This window comes from Liolophura sinensis, chromosome 7, assembly GCF_032854445.1.
Source record: "Liolophura sinensis isolate JHLJ2023 chromosome 7, CUHK_Ljap_v2, whole genome shotgun sequence".
NCBI classification, from domain to species: domain Eukaryota; kingdom Metazoa; phylum Mollusca; class Polyplacophora; order Chitonida; family Chitonidae; genus Liolophura; species Liolophura sinensis.
Window position 1 is genome coordinate 50,110,516 of NC_088301.1, and position 20,813 is coordinate 50,131,328.

At 35.8% G+C, this 20,813-nt stretch overlaps 1 protein-coding gene across 6 annotated transcripts; it reads left to right on the top strand.

Annotated features, from left to right (window-relative positions):
- The first annotated feature begins 1,177 nt into the window (after positions 1-1,177).
- Positions 1,178-19,009, top strand: LOC135469645 (gelsolin-like protein 2). Of its 6 annotated transcripts, none has more exons than XM_064748180.1 (14): positions 1,178-1,293; positions 8,478-8,584; positions 10,653-10,733; positions 11,771-11,844; positions 12,654-12,728; positions 13,435-13,506; positions 13,995-14,122; positions 14,331-14,439; positions 14,969-15,079; positions 15,464-15,550; positions 15,932-16,017; positions 16,664-16,742; positions 17,074-17,169; positions 17,613-19,009. In XM_064748180.1, exons 2-14 carry the CDS (start codon positions 8,578-8,580, stop codon positions 17,706-17,708), a joined length of 1,101 nt encoding a protein of 366 aa, XP_064604250.1. In that variant the 5' UTR covers positions 1,178-1,293; positions 8,478-8,577; the 3' UTR covers positions 17,709-19,009. The 6 variants fall into 6 exon arrangements, with proteins under 6 accessions (XP_064604250.1, XP_064604251.1, XP_064604254.1 ...); XM_064748181.1 differs by lacking the exon at positions 1,178-1,293 and adding an exon at positions 7,542-7,674; XM_064748184.1 differs by lacking the exon at positions 1,178-1,293 and adding an exon at positions 7,595-7,618.
- The last annotated feature ends 1,804 nt before the right edge of the window (positions 19,010-20,813 follow it).

The following is a 20,813-nucleotide window of genomic DNA, read 5'->3' on the forward strand; positions in this document are numbered from 1 at the left end:
ACATGCAGTGAGAAGTTGTCACATGAGATGGTTGTCATTGTGACTATAGGCCTCGAGATAGGTTTGTCACTTTACAACACTGGGCCACATCATTCATATACAAGATGTGGCTAAGCTGGACGTTCCTACCGTAACGCCCAACTGCAGTCATATAGACTTCCACGCGGGCTGAATTCTTTAATAAGAGCATGCCCTGAAAACAGAATGTGAAATAAAGTTTTCGCGGCCTATCACCTTGTCCGAAGTTGAAAAAGTTTCACACGTGGCAAACGTTGGTTTCTTGTTGTTCGATTCGAAGTTAAATGGATGGATTACTGTTGAAAGATGGCTTACCAATACTGGCTTTGACATATTACATTTCGGGCGTTTTAAGGAATCGGTGGATAGCAAAAACAAGGTCAGGCTCGAGGCGTTTTTTTTTTTTTTTGTTTTGTTTTTTTATTTATTTATTTATTTTTTATTTTTTTTTATTTTTTTTAGTGAAATTGTCGGCGTGGAAGTTTATATGTCCGAAGCTGGGCGTTACGGTAGGAACGTCCAGCTTAACTTTGGGCTAATATATGATACACAGAATGTTCCAAATCACTGGATGATGCATTCCAATCAGAGGACCATTCCACTTTACTGATTTTATTGCTTAATACAAAAGTTCCCAGGCACACTGCGTTGAGAGTCACAATTGTGAGACAGGCCCTACATGGCATAGGTCCATGTCTTTTGAAATATTAGCCTGATGTTTCGAAATATGGAGGCCTTTTTTTAAGGGATGGGATGTGGTGTTTCGCCAGAAGATATTATTACTCCTCCTGCATAGCATCACAATTGGGATCAACAAAGGTGTTTATTTACGTACAATGACGAATAGCTTGGCTTTTTTGGGCAGGTAGAGCATTAGTCATGTATTCATGTATCGCAATTTGCTCGGAAAAGTTATTTTTGGTTGCCATAGACGTCAAGAAGGTCGTTTCCGCACGCGTTTATGACGTCGAGGTTGTTGACACTGACTAATGCATGAAGGGGTGTCAGTTGGAAATTCACAGCTCTTTTTATGCAGGTCTGCTACATAGCTGCCATGTCACAACTGAAAGCACCACCCCCGTTGTGAAATGGACTGTTCTCCGTTGACACTCAATAGCACGTGTTCATCAAAGTTGGGTTAGATTTCTTTTAAAAGGCGGATCGCTAGGCATAGGCTGTAGATCAAGAACTAGGCCACCTGCTTTACAACTAACAGTAAAAAGAGGAGAACAATCTAGCTAGGGCAACCCCAGCAGCTACAGGCAGTAGTTAACAGTGAGTAAAAAGTTAATATCTATTGCAGTCGTTTCTTATAACCAGGTGTGGAAGCTTCACTTACAAGCATTGTAACACTACACTACACTACACTACACGTGCAGACCCTATTGTAATCCAGAACCGCGAGTCTTTCCGCGATGCACGGGGTTAATAGCAGGGACAGTAGCCAAAAGACTGTTGCGTCCATATCAATGCGACATAATCCCAAGGGTTTAAAATGAAGTGATTAAACATGGGTATAATTATAAGTACATGTTATTGAGTATGTATTCATATATGTTATAAGCTAGCAGCTATGTTAGATATGCATTTAGTGTTCTGACATCCAGTAGATCCACTGATAAGTTCTAAGTAATTAAGTAGTGTGACTCGTAACTAGTGTAAAACGAAAGTTTCATTTTGACTCATCATTTCAGCATTTGATTATGCCATCACCAGCTTCTGACATCGATCTGGGGAAATTTAAACTTGAGGGTGCTGTCATGTGGTAAAGTGCTGTCATATGGTAAAGTGATGCCAATTCATTGAAGAAGCAGCTTTTCATAATGAACATCAGAGAAGGGGATCATTGACTAACAATAGGATTACCATAGTCTTTACATCTGCCTCAATCTGCCAATCAGCGTGCCATTATTATGAGTTTACCAATGTCTTCGTAGTCTAGCCTATTTACTGTGTGTATCAATTGTCCAGTGTGTATATATGATAACGGGACAAGAGTTTTCCCTGTTATGCATGACTTTAAGTCAGAATCAAGGTTTGTCAGGTAAGGTACCGGACATGCAAGCTGTGCTGGATTGTTTTACAAACATGCTCTGCACACCTGGCCTACCTCATATCGGCCATATACGGCCGGAGAGGTAGCCAGCATGAGCTGGACTTGAACTCATAGCGACTGCATTGGTGGGAGGCTCCTGGGTCATTACGCTGCGCTAGCGCGTTAACCAACTCAGCCATGGAGGCCCTTAGTAAATCGTAGAGAGCACCATGCAGTCTAATAACTGCAGACACTGTAATATTTCACCTAAAGATTAGCATATTTCAAGTGACATGTTTTGCTAAATTCTGATTGATTCACCATCCTTATTGAGCTACTTAAATTGTTTTTGAGAATTTTGATTAATTTCGTATCAAACAACCCAAAGTGTTAGCATCAAAAGAATGAATTTAAGGCTTTGGTGTGCACCAGAAAGTGCAGTAACTAACTTAAGGTGAAATACGGTATGTAGCCATCAAAGTAGATAAGTGCAAGTAGAAGTAGCCGAAAGCATATATAGTTAAATTTTATTCATTCATCGATGCATTAAAAATGGCAGCATTGTTTGTTACTGTTTTTCATGTTTTATAAGTTTTTTTGACATGCACATGTCCGCTAATTAGTATTAAATATCTTTTAGTGTCTGAGTTATTTTGTGAGTAACTTCATTAATGATGACCATCGTAAATACATGTATATAAAATGTATATCAGTGTGATCCATATATTCTGTCAGTAAGATTTCAACAATTATACAGATGCAGTGGAACATGTATTTGGTTTTCAGTTAATTAACTACTAATATGATATGTAGGAGAAAAATTCAAACTGTGACTTCTCAGAATCATTACGTTTATTTATTTGATTGGTCTTTTACGACGTACTCAAGAATATTTCACATATACAACGGCAGCCAGCATTATGGTGGGAGGAAACTGGGCAGAGCCCAGGAAGAACCTACGACCTTCTACAGGTTGCTGCAAGACCTAATATCACCGTATACAGGTGTGTTGGCCGTACACTAACTGCCAGAGAGGAAGCCAGCATGAGCTTGACTTGAACTCACAGCGATGAAATCATTAGAAGACAATGAAATTACCTTTGGATCCTCATCTGATTAACATGCATAAAATATATAAAAGACTTGTAACTTGTCAGTATACACTGTATTTTTGCTAAGAAAAAATTATATGCAAATATGCACTTTTATATAAAAGCAAAAGTTATAAAATATTACTGCTGATATTGAATTATCCCATTATAAAATATCATGCAATGTGTAACTGACCTTAAAACCTATGCATATACCACCCGTCAACCAAGATGGACATTTTAAGTTAATCCCAAGGCCATTTCCCAAGACTGTGTTTAACACAAACTACCAAATAACTAAGAAAGTTAATAAAGTACGAAAATAAATCTTAGTTGCGATTTGATTGCAACTGCTCATATATCCAGCGTGACGATCTAATTCAACAAAATGAATATACAGCCCCTGGCCTTTCTATGATGAATGTTTAGGCAAAATGAGCAATTTAATCATGATCAAAATTTTAGGTCACATAGAAGATAGAATTACAGTTTCAGTCCACTTTGAAAATGAGCAAGATGTTTTCATTGGAATTGCTTCTCAAACGTTTCATGATCATGCTGAGACACATGAGAAAATTAGTCATGACAATGTGATTTTAGTGGTTTTGTCACTATACGCTGGTATATACCATTATGTATGTATATACTAGTATATATATTTATTTATATTAACGTTGACCTTGAATTCCTACTTCAGATAGATTCAGGTAAAGCCTGTGCAGGAAACAGGAACTGGAACCAGGACTTTCTCCCCTACAGGGAAGGTTGTAACACTATATGCACAATACAGAGTTCCCTTAGTTACAAAATGGTATCATAAGACAGTTAGTCTGTAGTTGTATGTACACGGAAGTTACTCAGACAACATTGATTGTGTGATTCTGTTTGAAAGTGAAACAGTTACGGTTCTCTCATGATGCCTACGTGATAATGTAAACTATATGGCTGAATCTCACAGCAATAGGATCAGGCCACATTCATTAAAAATATGCTCGTTTTATGTTTCAGATCAGTGCTTCAAAAAGAAGTTTTTGTTTACATGCAGTAATGGTGTGATTTTGATAAAACTGTGTTTGCATGTTTTCTGAAGTTGTGAAACCTCAGATAAATTTAAGTTTCAAAAACAGACTGATCGATCTGGCCATGTATATATGTTTTGAATATTTAATAAATTCATAGATTATTCTCATTGGTTATTGGTTTGCTCATAGTAACTCTTTGGTCCAAGTATTGTTTTATTTTGATAAATCTGTGTTCAAAAACCAGTCGTATATGTGTATGAATTCTGCATATTAATTATGTAATGATTTCCTTCATTCTGATTGGTTTATATACAGTAAATATCTCAAAAACCAGTGTCCAATTTTGATAAAATTTTGCTCATAGATTGACTTTGCTTCCAGTCATATAAAGCTAAAAGACCAGGTTGACCTATGCATAAGTTATCAATATTTACAGCTCGTATATTTGTATTTTTCTAGTCATGTTAGTTTCTTCAGAAGCCTTATGTTCTTCATTGCTGGAATAAAGAAAATCCTTTCAATGCCGACCTAATTTTTCTCATAGTCAGGTTTTGTCCAGATTAGAATTTTGGCCATACTAATTAAGTTAACCTTTACTTGCAAAGACGTATAGTAAATGGGTATTATAACATAGAGGACGATACCTCCACACATTTTCCCCTCTGTACATTTTCCCCTCCGTATATGTGAATATACCTGATAAAACCTTCTGTGGTCCGTCCATAGTCAGAGTGGATCTTAATCATTAAAACATTTACAAACTAGAAAGTTTTGGCAAATGTACAGCAGTTTTGCTCCAGGTGTTGAGTTTAAGCAATTCAATTAAATCAACACTTTGTAAAACAATCAGTCGGTACAAGGTAGGCCTTATATGGGAAAAGGACAGTAGACAAAATAAACGGAAAGCTTATTCATGATAAAAAAATGTTTTATTATTTGCAACAACAGGCAGGAGATTACTGTCTCTGACGGGTAAATCTACAATACAAATAAAATGACTAGCCAGTATACCTGGCTTGTAGGTTAATCCCTTGACAGAGAACTGATTAGCCTAAGTGTAAGGATTAATGACTTAACACAGCTTACTCCAAATTCTAGACAACAGTACAGGTCTATTCATTAAGCTTTTATCACAATACTGTTTTGTTTCTTCTGTCCACCGGACATTTCCCACTTTTTTCTTCACTGTACAGTTTCATTGAAGGGTTTAATATACCTTACACATCGGTACCTTCCTTTCATACGATGACACACGGCATTATTATGGGAAGTTCCAACTTGATCATCAACATAATACCTTCACTATATGAAAACAACTACCTGAATTTTGTGAATATATAAAAATAAAAAAGCGACTGTGCAAATTATTTCTCTATACCTCATAGTTCTCTCAGAATGTTTCAAAATATTGGATATGGTGATGGTTGAAAGAAGGATATGCCAAGATTCTCGCAGTACTTACTAGATATGAGGCATAGTTTTTTGCACTGATTTTTGTTGAGATTTGCAGGCTAATATTCCCTTAAATAAAACACCTGGATGTGTGTTAGTTGAATCAAGTTAATTGCATATAGCTGCATGGTGTCTGAACTGAGGTGTTAAAACGATAGCCATTGAGAGATACAAGCCAGCATGCTTAGACTGTAGCACCAGATGTCCACATCAGCCTTTATGTCACAGCAGATTATATGTTCCCTGCACAGAAGCAATCCGCCCAATTGTCTCATATTGTTGTCAGTTTTTGTAGGTGTATATAGAAAGCCAGGTACCACAGCATTATATATCTCCAAAAGGGAGCTTCCAGTTTATTTGACTAGAAAACTGAGGATTAGCATATAGAGTATATTTGAAATATAACATGGAGAAAAAAAACATTAAAAAAGAAAAGCACAATAAAAACTTTTTTGGGAAGGTCTTTATTTTTATTTTTTATTTTTTAATTTTTATTTAATTTTTTGAATTTTTGAGAAGCATGAGATTTAGCATTGAACTGTGAAGTTTAAATTTCTTCATGGGTAGAACTGGTATGCTAAATTTTAATATTTTGGGGGGGATTGTAAATCATGTTTGTACACACGTTCAATTAGTGTGTTTTGTGTGACTGCCCTTTGGAATTCACATTGTTAAACCATGTGTATGATTATAGGTCAGTTTATATAAGAAAACTAAAATCTTGTCAACAAACTACATTTATAATGTTTATAAATTCACCTGCAATTTTGAATCCAGTTATTACATACTGTGTGCAAAAGCCAGTGTATATATAGCAATTACACTAGTTTGTAACCTTGAAGTACAAGCTAGATATAGATCAGGTATATATAAATGCCCCTATAGGCTGTGAAAATGACATGTATTATGTCAAAAGGTATACTTGTATATACCTTGGCCATATTGTGGTTATAATATTTTTGGAAGCAGCCATATATATCCTCATGTGAATTATATATTGTTATCCTTCCTTAAACATATTAATATCTGGGCAAATAATTGTATCTTCTGTAAATGAAAATGTAAACATTTTTTTATTCTAATACATTAAAGGATTGCATGAAAAGGAACTTAAAGATTAACGTTTTAAAGCAAATGGAGAAATTAAGTTGTGTCCAAAAAAATTAAGGAAAGATATCTTTTTTCAAGGTTTATAGTATAAATTAATATTCTCTCTATTTTATGCTTATTTTCTGTCAGTCATCAAATTTTTGGAAATGAAATGACCAGAGGCCAGTTTGAACTGCTTGCCCCTCCCCCAAAACCCTGCCCCCCACAGTTGTTTTGACAGTTGATGTCTTCTCATTTCCAGACTGACCACAGGGGCTTTGGGCAAACCCTAGTTTATAAAGCCTAATGTATGCCCTAGTAAGATAGCTGAGAAACATGTGCCCATGCCTTTGTTAGGACACATCCTAAACTGTATATTAAGAAATAAAAGAATGCAGAATTTTATGTGTGTTTTACATTGAGAAAGAAATAAAGGGTTGCTGTTAGACAGTTTCATATCTTACATGAACTTTGCTATATGGTATATACCCAGAAGAAGTCCTCTAAAACTGATAGGATTATATAATCAAGTATGAAATACTTTATAAAGCAAGTGGGCAGAGTCTGACATGGGTTCATCCTAAGTTGATATCATGCCATACACAAGGTGCCTGTTACCTTTTAGGCTGCAGACTAAACATGACATATATGTTTACTTTATCTGAGACAGCTCAAGTTCTTAAAGCTTAGTTTTAGGGTATTTCCTTGACCCTGTATTAAACATTCTTGATTTGTGTCCTGGTGACTGAAAATAGCTCTGTGCAAATAGACAGAGTTGCGAAATACATGGTGTAGGTTCAGGGTGTGTGTGGTGTGTAGTCCAGCTTAACTATATCTCTCTTCACTTCAGTTTAATAGCTGCTGGATATACTAGGGGACAAGAGTATCATTAAGAAGGGCCTTGTGGTGAAGTTGAGTGCAATAGTGTTTCTACAATCAGTGTGTTGAAAACTCACCTGGCTATATGGTATGGTGCACCATGAAGAAATTTGAGTGGTTAAAGTGTGCCAACATGTCAGTTTGCCCGGCTCAAATTACGTGTGCTGTAAATATACAGTCACTTGTAAATGATAACATTGTTCTGAACTGTGTGATTGAAGCTCTGATACCTGTGACTGTTATCAGTCCCAGCTGATACTCAATATATAGTCATGTGTATAGGCTATGGTATGATAGTTTTGTAATTTGTAGAGTGCATCACAGTAATTTTGGATGAAGGGGTATTGCCATCAGTGACAGGATTAGTCAGGATATCTACATTTAATCTAAATATGTGCTGTACTTTGTAATTTAGTATTGAATCCAGGCTGTCCGCATACTGATTGGCACGTTCAGTGCTTTCTATTGAATTTATCCAAGTTAAAACATGCAGGTATGCTTGTTAAAGGCCATTGGAACTCTCCCTTGTCAACTCAGTATGTACACAATCGATCCAGAATTGCCATGGTAACTGTCAGTGTCTGTGAGCTTCCTGTGAATGCTTGTTAAGGTGACTGTCTCACCTGAGTGAGGATAGTCGTGCGTTCATGCAGGTGTATGGTTGTTGATGAGCTCTTCTAACAAGCATTATTTCTGGTTGGATAAACACAGGAGGAAGTTCAGGTGATGGCAAACCTACAAGATATTGTTATCTTTGTTAGCAGGAGGTCCCCAGCACAAAATTTGCTGTGCTTTTAAATTTTTAGGTCTTTCATATGTGTACACTATTGAGCCAACCAGCATGGGGTAGTCCTACCTGTTCTAACATGGTTTCTTACTTTGACTCCACAGGTGGGCAAACGGGTGTTGATAATCTTTTCCTGAAGCTTCTCTGTAAAAGTCTACCTGTGCAGAAATTGTGGGTACTACAGTAGAGGAATCAAGCGCTATCATGGCAGGTATGTGAGATCCAGCTTGTGTTTGATGATATCAAAGTTCATGTTTGCAGAAGTGGATCCAAGTTTATAATGTCCCATTTTTGTTCTCTTCATTTTCATTTTTTTCTTTTTTCTTTTTTTTTTTTTGTTACAAACTAAAATTACAGTGTTCGTAACATTTACATTGATCTGAAGTGTTGTCACAAAAAGCTTGATTATATATGTAGCTCTTTGCAGCTACTTAGATGTGGCAGCTAGCAGCTTGTGAAATGTACTTCATATTTGACAATGCATAACCGTGGCAGGTGTTTATGTATTTGAAGAGTAATTGTTTGTGAATGCTGTGTGCATAAACAGTAAACTAATATAGTGTCTGCAGAATGACATCAGTTGCTGTACACCTGCCTGTGGCAATATACTAGTTCAGCTAAAGGAATTTATGCTGGTTGTATTACAAAAGCCATATGTAGTTAATATAGCACATAAATGCAGATATGTACTGATCAAATCATGGCATTGTGTAACTAAAATGTATTTATATATATATTACAATGTAGCACATGTTCATTATAAAAACCATTTATCTTTGTTGTAAAGTGTAGGTCCATTTCCCCAAGTGAAAAAATTATGGGTTTTTCATATATAGCCTTAGACACAGTTTCGGCATTTCCCAGCATTGTATCATAAGCAGAATAATAGATGGTTTTTTTTGTAGAGAAATCTAAACATTTTGTAGCCTTATATTGCGCAATGATTGCAATGGGAAAACTTAGTATAAATCAATCAACACAGGTGTGCAAGTCTTGCTTACATAGGTAGATGAACATGGATACATATAAAGGAATAGATATGCGTGACCTGGTTTATAGCGCATGCATACTATACATCCTTGGTTTGAATACCGTAGATATATTGGAATCCAGTTCTTGGAACGTCCGATCTAACCCACTTGACCTGACCTAAATATATATGCTCTGGTAGGTGACACCACAGACTTCACTGCTTCATTGCACAGGAGAGAAACCAGGGCACGTCAGCATGTGTTTTGATGATTAAAGTACCAGCTGACAGTACAAGTATATGCGGACAGTTTTGTACCTGTCAAAGAACATGTATGTTTTATATACAGTACATTGATAAGTATAATCTCCATGGTGACCAAGTGCCGATAGGATCTTCTATCACAGTATCTGCATCTAACTGTGGTTACCACCTGTGAACAGGCTTAAATGAAGGAAAGGAAAGCATAGAGGCATATAAATATTCTTTTTTTGGTATACTATAGCAGACCTGTAGCAGACCTGAAAATTTGCCCATAAAATGTACATATAGGTATTAAAATCTTACCGGTGATGCTAAAACTTACATTTTTGTAATAGGATATCATCCTGCCTTCCAAACTAAACGCAAAACATATGTTTTTAGGACCAACAGACCTCACAAAATCAAGCTAAAACAAATAACTATAATAGTCGTGGAGGAAATTTTTGCTTAAATACATGCAGCATATGTAAAAGAAGCATGACCTAGGGGTTGTATGTATGTGTGTACAGGTAGGTGTAATAATGAACCTTCTTGCATATATGGAATTAACATGATTTTTATGTGTGATTGTAAGAGTTCGCCAGTTTAAATTATTTTTTTTTATATCTTTTTTTTTTGTTTGATCATTGTGCCATTAAACAAGCGTTGAAGTAAGTCTGCTAGTTGTACATTTTGCATATATATGTGGAACTATTGATATCCCAAACTTTTTTCACCTCGCCCTCTAATTTTAGCTGCGATATTTGCATAGCCCACAACCAATCCTTCCCAATTAGGTGATAAGAAGTATGGTCATGTAAGTTGTTTTTTTCTGATAAAGACTTCAGAAGGTGATTTATCAAGAAACATGTATATCTTTTCCATATGAGTGAGTGAGTGCTTTGGGTTTAGCGTCATGCTTAACAATTTTTCAGTCGTATGGAGATAATTTTTTCCGTATGACTGTCTGTACTATGGACACTCAAACATTTCACAACACGTCTGCCCTTCTCTTATGTGGATTACAACCCTTGAAACATTCAAGAATTTCTTTCATCAAATACAGGACTTATCAAACACAAGCAGTATGACTGGAAGGACTCAAATTTGGCTTTGTTTGGTTCCGACCTGGAAAGAAAGGTGAAAAGTGAGTATACCTGTGCCTTAATTGTCATACTGCAAAATCTTCGGGTTTACCATTCCAACAGTTCACAGAACAGTTTGTTGTAATTTAATGCACAAGTAGTGTAACTCTGAAAACATGAAATTTTGTCACTTTAGTTTGTCTGCATTCAAGAGAACTCAGAATGTGCCATTTGTGTTTGGGGTTACACTGCTGGTGTATTATGTTAAAGGAATCATTGGAACACAATTAAAAGGCTAGCTTGTAGTTATGTTACCATGGAGACAGGTATAGTTCAGAACCCAGACACTACATTAATCTCTAAATCCATTTATTGGTGCTGTAAAGGCGACATATTCTCATGACAGTACATCAAGTTAAATGAATTCAATCTGATTCGAAATTTGTCATGAAGTATTTAGTGGTGGAGTATTACCATATTAGTGTTCATATTCTGTTAGGGTATTCTTTGAGGTCATATATATTGAATGTACATCTTATATGCTGGCAACCTGCGGATGGTCGTGGGTTTCCCCCCAGGATCTGCCCGAGTTCCTCCCACCATAATGCTGGCCTCCGTTGTATAAGTGAAATATTCTCGAGTACGGCGTAAAATACCAATCAAATAAATGAATAAACATATGCTGACATCATGCTGTATATTGCATGTTTGGGGAATGGACCAAGGCTGAGTGGTTAAGGTGGTTACTAAGATGCACAAAAAGTGTAGGTTCAAACCCAGATACGGGCCAGCAATTTGTAACACCTTGAGAATCCTATGGCTCTCATTCCTTTGTCTTTGGTGGCAGTAAGTGATCAGCGATGCTCATTATGTCATATGTGTCCCGTGGTGCAGACCAATGTTATTTAAAGACCAATTGTCACCATTTTAGTGATGTGTAAATCTGTACATTACACATGAGAAAGTTAAGATCCAGGCTCTCCATGTAGTTTCCTCATATATACCATCGTATAAGTGGAAGACCTTTCAGTATGATGTTAGACAACAATCAAATAAATAAGAAATAAATAAATGCATGTATGAATTACTGTGTTTCCAGAGGAATCAGCTGGCGGTGAACCAGCCTGGAAAGGAATTGGTCATAATGTTGGTCTAAGGATATGGAGAATAGTGGTAAGTGAACGTGCATGTGGCCTTGTACATATGTTTGTATTATCATTGGGGAAAATAGTACTGACTCTTGGAACTTGTTCATATATCTTGGACATGCTGTATCCCATATAGGTGGGACAGGTAAAGTATAATTTTAGATGCAATTTTAAAACAGAATTCGTATGACTTGAAGACTAGGATGTATTGTGCAGTTAGGGTCATGTCTGAAATTGGGATAAATTTGAAAATATCCCTCACAGAACAGGTAATATTTCTCTATTATGCCAAAAGATGCTCTAATTTTAAGGTCAGATTTGTTGAAGGTTAACGGTAAATCAATTCCACGCAGTTCAAATCTTCACTTTAATACTTGTGTCACAGAGGCCACAAAAGTGTTCCCTTATTTTACAAGAAGAGCTAACCGTAATAAGAACATGATATAATGCACAGTTTTCTTTAGTTTGAAATTGTAACTTAGCTAGAATGTTCTTTGCTTTGATTGTTTGTTGCAGTGTTTGCGTATTTTTTTAAAACTGACAAGCTTTAAAGCAGCGATAATCTGCTCATGTTGCATTTATCTGTCTTGAGCCATTATTAGGCTGAGCTTGGTTGTCCTAAATTCATTTTGTTCTTCTCCATGGATCACTGATTATGGGAGAGCTCTTTTTATTCTGTTCTATACCAGTCCTATAAGTATATGAACTGTTGCTTAAAATAAATAGAAAACATCAAATCTTCCATTAAGTTGAAGGCCTCACAAGGGATAGTTAATGTTTCCATTACATGTATTTATAGTTTATTTTCTTTTTTTCAAATGTTTACTATTGCAGAAATTTAAGGTGACTGAATGGCCAAAGCAAGCCTATGGCAAATTCTTCAGTGGTGACTCATACATCATTTTAAATGTGAGTGTCTTGGGGGTGGTCATGTGAAACGTGTAAAAATCAAAGAAAAATGGTAACTTGTCAAGTTATGTTTTCTTATTTGCCCAGGTATTCTATGTAAATCTTTGATTTTATATATTTCCTGTAAATTCACTAAATTCCTGTAAGTGTGAAGATATAAAGTGCTGATAAAATGAGACACTCCCTGTGGACAGTTTGGTGATCTAAGACATCTGTTGTTTATACAAAACTACCCTTGTACTCTTGCATGACAGTACTTTTGATTTAATGATGTCAGTAGTGAAGTCATGATGATAGAAAGGAAGTGGTCTAATTTTTTTATGTGATCGTTGTCATGCTTGAGCTGAGTTACTGTCAACATATTCAATAATATTTATTTATTTATTTGATTGGTGTTTTACCCCGTACTCAAGAATATTTCACTTGTATTATGGTGGGTGGAAACCGGGCACAACCCGGGGGAAACCCACAACCATCCGCAGGTTGCGGAGAGACCTTCTTACTTATTCAGTAATACATGTACTAATTATTGTTTTGTAAGTTTTTTATTGAACATAGTAAAGAAAGTACAATAAAATCATGTAGCAAAGCTGTTTCATGCAATTACATAAAATTTATGGTAAGCATAAAAATTTGTTCATTAGTGAGGTTTGAAATGAATCATATATTTTGACATAAATTCAGTATCAATGTTTTTGTCTTGTAGACGTACAAAGAAGATGGATCAGATGAGTTGCTGTTTGATGTCCACTTCTGGATTGGAAGATACAGTACTCAGGTGAATGTTTTGAATTGTAATAAAAATATATAATTCTTTGTGGAGAACAACTTATTAAATATCTCATCAATTTTTCACCATAGATTATAAGGCAAAGTTGTGTTTCAGTTGGTATCATTGAATGTGAGCAGTAATTTATTAGACTTTTCGTTTTCTTATGACATGTATTAAGGACCCACATTTATTGCATGGGGTGAATGCTAGAAAATATTTTGAAATTCACCAATCTATTTGTTTAACCAAATTTACCAAAAATGTATGGAGTTATCTCCCTTTGTCATTAAATGTATGTCTTAAGTTGTCAGCTTGAGAAGTCACTAAGCCTGAAACAACTCAACTTTTGTGTTTTATTTTTTATTCATTGTTTACGCAACTCAGTATCTAATCAACATCAACGTAATGCTCTTCACATGCAGTGAAAAAAGTTATTTTCTGTATTGAGTATTTGAAACATTTTTCTACTTAATTGTATTTATCTTTTTGTGAAGGATGAGTATGGCACAGCAGCTTACAAGACTGTAGAACTGGACACTTTCCTGGATGACAAGCCAATACAGCACAGGGAGGTGCAAGGGCATGAGTCTGAACTCTTCAAAAGTTACTTCAAAACAATAACGTTAGTATGAATAAAGAAATATACAACTTATGATTTTGAATTTTTATGTTAGTCTGTTTTGTATAAATCCTAGACCACTGTACTGTAAATCCTCAACATTTTTGATCTGTAAAGCACTGTCTTTTTTTTTTGTTTTTTTTTTTTGTTTGCTTTAGGGCAATTGTAAATAGTCAGTTCATGCATTGGGTATTGGTTTTTTACTCCACAGCCTACTGGAGGGAGGGGCAGAATCTGGATTTAATAAGGTGAAACCCGAGGAATACAAACCACGTCTGCTGCACTTCAAAGGGGACAGGAGGAATGTCACTGTCAAAGAGGTATTTGGAGTTGTCATGTGCTCATTTTCACATGTTCCGTGAAGTCAGTCTCAAATTATATACTTTCCTAACCACGAGACAGACAAGGTGCAGGTTCAAACCCAGCCTGAAACAGGATATTTCTAAATAAAAATTTGTTGGGCATGGACCATGTTTGAGGCTTGACCAGCAGTTTGAAAATGGCATTCACTGTACTTCTTCACAGAATAAGGGTATAGAATGATATGAGCTTAGAGTGACTGCTGTGCATGTATGTATGTATTATTGCTTGTGAGACCTCCTACGTGAATACAGTGTTGCAATTTTTCCAGAACAATGTTGAAAGCAACATTAAATCCCATGCCAAAGACACAAACCAAATTGTATGCCTATGAAAAATGTGACACAATCAAACGTTTTTAATTTAAATCCCACAATTTAAATTTCAGTTCTTCTTTTCACTTTAAACTGACGAAGATATCTAAATAATCATTCAACGTTCTCTCCTTTGATGATAAAATTGACCTTTGCCCTTTGCATGTGTCTGCAGGTGCCGCGGGTGAAGAAGAGCTTGAACTCTGGGGACGTTTTCATCCTGGATTTGGGCCGAATGATTTATCAGTGGAACGGTTCAGGCAGCAACAAGGATGAAAGAATGAAGGTGAGCAGTCATGTAGCTATGCTGGATAATGGCAAATTTTCCTCAGCGTGCTGTAAAAGTAGTGGACTTTAGTAGTGGAAAATCTGTATTACAATACACCTTAAAGGTCCATCTGGATTTTGGTGCAAAGTCTTTATCAGTCTAGTTAGAAAATGATGTGTAAATCTCTGGTTTGCGGACGGAGACGTCTTTAAAGACAATAATGTGTAAGTTTTGATAAAGGATCATTTTTACGTGTTAAAGGGTAGCATTGAATGATTTCAGTTATGAAATGTGCATCATGGAATTCCGTTACTGATTAAGTTTCATCCACTTGTACTGAATTTTCTTAGAAATGTTTTCCATCTTACAAGAGCTTACATTTTATGTTATGATACATTGTAGGCCATGCAATACCTGATCGAGTTGAAAAGTGAAAGAGCAGGAAAGGCTCAGTCTGAAACCATAGAAGAAGATTCCACGGACCAAGATGTAAGTAACAAGACAGCTTTTGTGTAAGCTGTCAATTATGCAGGCCCAAAACAGGATCAAAAGAAAGAATTCTGAAATAAAGATGTGTACATGTAAATGCTTTTGTGTGATAATATTCTTCATGGATATTTCTGATTGCCAAATCAAAGTTTTCTGTCAGAAGCTTTTCATTTGATGACACAGCATTTAATAGCGTTCATATTTCATCTTCTGTTGTAAGCAGGGGAGAGTCAGATGTTTAGAAAAAATATAGAAATTCTCTAATTCTAAATTTAGAATTTGAAAAAGAAGTGTTAAAAGAAATAACGGTATACTGCTTGCATGTTAGTGAGCCTGTATCAGGGGACATAACTCTAGCATTGCTCTGTTTCTTTATGGCAGCATGAGTTTTATGCCAACCTAAACGGTACAGAAGAACAGTGTGAGAAGAATCATTCTCCAACTAGCAAAGAACAGGAACTTTTCAGGTGAGCTAAGACTTTCTGGAAGCAGAATTTTGTCATAGTTACAGTAAATTAAACGTGGAGACAACCAAAATGCTTCATTGACTGTCTTTTGCCTTGAAGTTATCTGGGCTTAGATGGCTTTGTTGGACAGCTTCCATTATTCCTTTACCCTCCCATCTCCAGTGTAATGACTTGGTTGGCCTTTTTGTGTAAGTGTTATTTATTAGTTGGAATGATTGATAGCAAAGCTTATTTCTGTGTACATGACATAACAAAGCGTAATTGTACAGTTGGAACGTTAATCTGTTGTATAAGGATTGGCGCAGGTCAAATTGAAGATAGGAACAGAAACGGAAAGTGTTGTAATGTAATTGACACAATAGGGATATAGTACTGTATTTCGCCAGTTTATCGTTTTTGCAGTGACACATTTTGCTTGAATCTGAGTGATTCATTCATCCATAGGACTTTTTTTTGTGTAGTTTGTTTAATGTCTTCTGAGAAAAACTTAAGGGTTGGTAAGGTACAAGGTGTTGTACAATAGGTGAATTACTTTACTTTGGTTGATATTCTTTGAAATCTCTAAAATTTATAAATTTGAGGTGTTCGATTTGTGATTACATGAAAATGTCACTGTGCTAATGATAATTCTTGCTTGTTTATCTAGACTGTCAGACTCTACAGGAAGCATGAAATTCAAGTTGGAGAAGAAAGGAATGGTCCAACTACGAGATTTTGACAGCAAGGTTAGACAATTAACAGTTTATTCCTAACACATCATGGAAATCTGTGAAAATCTTGTCTGTAAAAGGAAACTATCCAATCCTCCTATTATAGCCTATTACAAGCTTTTTGGATATTAACTAATAAACATTTAAAATGAAGTTATTGCTCTGTTTGCTGACTGATAATATAAGACACTTAATGCGAAGCAAACATAAGGTGTAATATAATTAAAGCATATATTTCATTCATTACCTGTCATAATTTTACAACGTTTTGGAAGCATTTCCATCTGAATGAATTAATCACTATTTCAATGTACTTCAGATAAGAATGGTTTTATTCCTGTTGTAGGATGTTTTTGTGCTTGATACTAAGAAAGACCTGATTGTGTGGGTTGGGAAAGATGCCTCACAGAATGAAAAAAAGAATGCATTGACATATGCTCATGTAAGTGAAAACATGTATGAAGTATTTATGTATTTGTTTCATTGATTTGTGTTTTACACCTCACTCAAGAACATTTCACTTATACGATGGTGGCCAGTGTTATGGTGGGAGGAAATCAAATATTTATGTAACATGTATGATTTTTAATGTCATCATTAAATGATGGGATACTCATTTATAGGAAAAAATGAAAGGTTTGACTGTGAGAAGTATCACAGGGATACTTTTAAATCCTACAGATTGAAATTCCTTTAATTAAAAATTATTCATTCAGTAATCCACTATTGAGTGTAAATGTATACAGGTATATTGATCTTGTTTTGAGCTTTTGCTGGAAAGTGTTTGTCAGTATTTCGTCACATTCAGATGATGCATATTTTCAAAATGAGCCAATTTATACTGGTGTAGTGATGTAGTGCAAATATGCTTCTTTTTCTTTTCAGTATTACCTTATGAAGAGCCAAACTCCATTTTTGCCTGTAACATGTGTGAAGGAAGGGAAAAAGTGTAAACTTTTTAACGTTGCCTTGCAAGCTTAAGCTAGCTACAGTATTCTGACATCTGGACATTGTGTCATATATTGTGTCTTAAACCATCATAGATAGAGGATTTCCTTTTCCATAAACTAAACAGTGGTACATTGTGATAAACAAAAGAAAACACAAATAATACAATTTTCTTGGTTATGTCTGTAAAATACAAATGTTTTTAAGTAAGTAGGTGCAAATGTATGGTTTTCTTAAGGTGTGTCTTATTTTTCCTGTTGAATTAAGCAGAAAAATGTTGCATATATTATATCCTTGGCTAAAGAAATTGAAACTAATGCTTTTATACATGGTTATATACGTATATGTATATATATGCTTTTTAAAAATAGGCCCACTGACAAAGAAGAACCGAACAGATTTTTTTAAATTTTCATATTTTTAAATCACTTTTATAGGTCTTAATTTAGAGTGGAGTTCCTCTACAGTTTCTTTTTTAAAAAGTGCACATGATAAAGATAAACACTATATTGCCTCTCATGTCATAATATAACATGTTAATAGATTTTATCTCTCTTTTAATCATATTCAATATTGTGAATGTAGTGATCACATGTGTTTGTTTTAATGTCATCAAATGTCTCCTGTTCCCTTTGTCCCAAGTGGGCTATCCTAATCCCTCAACCTTTTTTACCACCACTGTGACCAATACTTTGAAACATTCTGACAGAACTATGGGGTGTAGAGAAATAATCTGCAGTTTTAGGACGTGGCAGAAGCAAATCATTTTTGGTCTCATTTTCACAATAATTCAGTGCATAAATAGCACTGAAAAAAACTGCTTCAGTGGTTAAAAAGGTTGAAGATTTACACAAAGTCACACATATTTTATCATTTATTTACCATGTGTTTACCAAGGTTTTTAAGTCTATAATAACTTCCTGTTTTGGAGTTTATTATAACATCTTCATATATTAAATTCATATATGTTAACTTAGAATAAGTTTTCTGAATTGAAACATGATTTACTATTGCTTCATCTACTGTTACATAATTGCATGAATATTGTGTCTAGAAAGCAGTCTGTCATGTTCCATGCAGTTTTCTAAAGGCAGTACACTGTCAAGAGCAGCTTTAAAGTAACCTCAATTTGGAAAGTGCGCAGGTGTAATACAAATACATGTGTGTGTTTACTTGAGTAAAGTATAAAAGTTGTGGTGAAAATCTTATAATAGCATTATATGGGAGACAGTTATGCAGAAAGCTTATGAATACAAAGTTTTGTGAAACTGGATTAGTATAGATATATGTACTGTTGTGTGATGTTTTGTGTCAAATACATGTTTCAAGTTATACTTGTTGATGAAGTCATTTTATTTCCTAAGGGTATACCTAATATAGGTGTGTTTAGTAATATGTAAAGAGTACATGTGGCCAAAACACTTGCTTACATGTATACGTGGTATAGTTCCTTAATATGGTAACATGTACTCGAGAGAATTTGCGTCAGATTTTGTACATGCGCCAGATTTTGTACATTTATTGTGCATAATATGCACTCCCGTTTTCTTGATCTATAAAACTAAGTGTAAATTAACGGTGTTTACATACCTGATAATTTCTTAACTGTGACCTTAAACACTGACCTACCAATCAATCGCAATTGGAATCATCCTTTCTGAAACAAACAAATATATATATATATACATATATATATATATATATATATATATATAATGTATCTTGATAATGTGCCTTGTGGGGGCGATACATTTTCTGCCCGCAGCCCAGGGTTAAGCGGAATTTGATATACAATGATGATACAGATGGACCAAGCTCATGAACTCCGTGGCTGAGTGGTTAGCGTGCCAGCACGGCGCAATGATTCGGGAACCAGTGATTCACCAATTAATGCATGCGGTCGCTCTGAGTACAGCTCATCCTGGCCCCCTCTCTGAACGTACATGGGAAGTTCTGTCCGCAACCCGTGGATGGACGTAGGATTCCCTCTGGCTCAGTCCCAGTTTCCTCCCGCCACAATGCGAGCCGCCCTCCTATAAGGGAAATATTCTTGATTACAGCGTAAAACACCAATATAATAAATAAAAGAACCATATACATCACATTTACTGACCCCAGTCAGTGTCATGCACATAGACGCTTTTTAGAGTGAAAGCGTTTGTTAAAATATACCACTATATATCAAGTGATGGTCATCTTACGGGTCATCTTTCCCATGTGTGACGTAATGGTTTGAGTCCCATATTGATTGAAGACACGTAGTCTAAGTTCTTCAACGAGAAAATAAGACACCGCAAACCGCCATCTTTGTGACGGGTTTGAAATTTCAATTCATGTACGGTGTAGTTGGTTTGGCTGTGGCTTACAGGCACGTACTTATGGGCCGAATTATGAGAGGGTGGTGGTCTGTAACTGCGCTCCGACCAACGTCCTCCGCTATTTGTGAGTGTACAGCGTTGAACACCGAGGCACGAAATAAATGTGACAAACGTTGACGTGATGTACATGTCCTACAGCTCAGTCGGTTAGCACACTAGCGCAGCGTAATGACCCAGAAGCCTCTCACCAATGCGGTTGCTGTGAGTTCAAGTCCAGCTCATGCTTCCCCCGGGCTGTGCCCGGTTTTTTCCGACCATAATGCTGGTCGCCGTCGTATAAGTGAAATATTCTTGAGTACGGCGTAAAACACCAATCAAATAAATAAATACATCAAATACATGTCATACAGCGTCGTTTGAAGCCGCATCATATCAATAAGTGGTATATGCTGATAAGCTCTAGCAGCCGTCTAAATCCATGCGTAGGTCCATCAACGATTTCAAAATCTTGAAGAGATCATTTACAGTTTTCACTAATCATATCCTCTACGAAAAGAATGTAACAAATCTACATGCGTCGTAACAGACATTTAGAAATATACCAAGCGTCTAACATAAAGGACCGTGGAGGTAAATAATCCATCTACTCTCTGAAAACGACTGTGTAAAATTACTACACAATGTTGTGTATCTCCAGATATCTGTATCTGCAGTACACAAATGGTTTAATTTTTAATGTTAAAAGTACACATTATATACCACTGATACACATATTATTGTGGATGTGCAAATTTGTAGTAGACCTACACAGTCGTTTCCA

Coding starts and splice junctions, on each gene's coding strand:
- LOC135469645 (XM_064748180.1), top strand. Junction 11,845..12,653: donor TAAGGATATGGAGAATAGTG/GTAAGTGAACGT, acceptor TTACTATTGCAG/AAATTTAAGGTGACTGAATG. Junction 16,743..17,073: donor TACGAGATTTTGACAGCAAG/GTTAGACAATTA, acceptor TTCCTGTTGTAG/GATGTTTTTGTGCTTGATAC.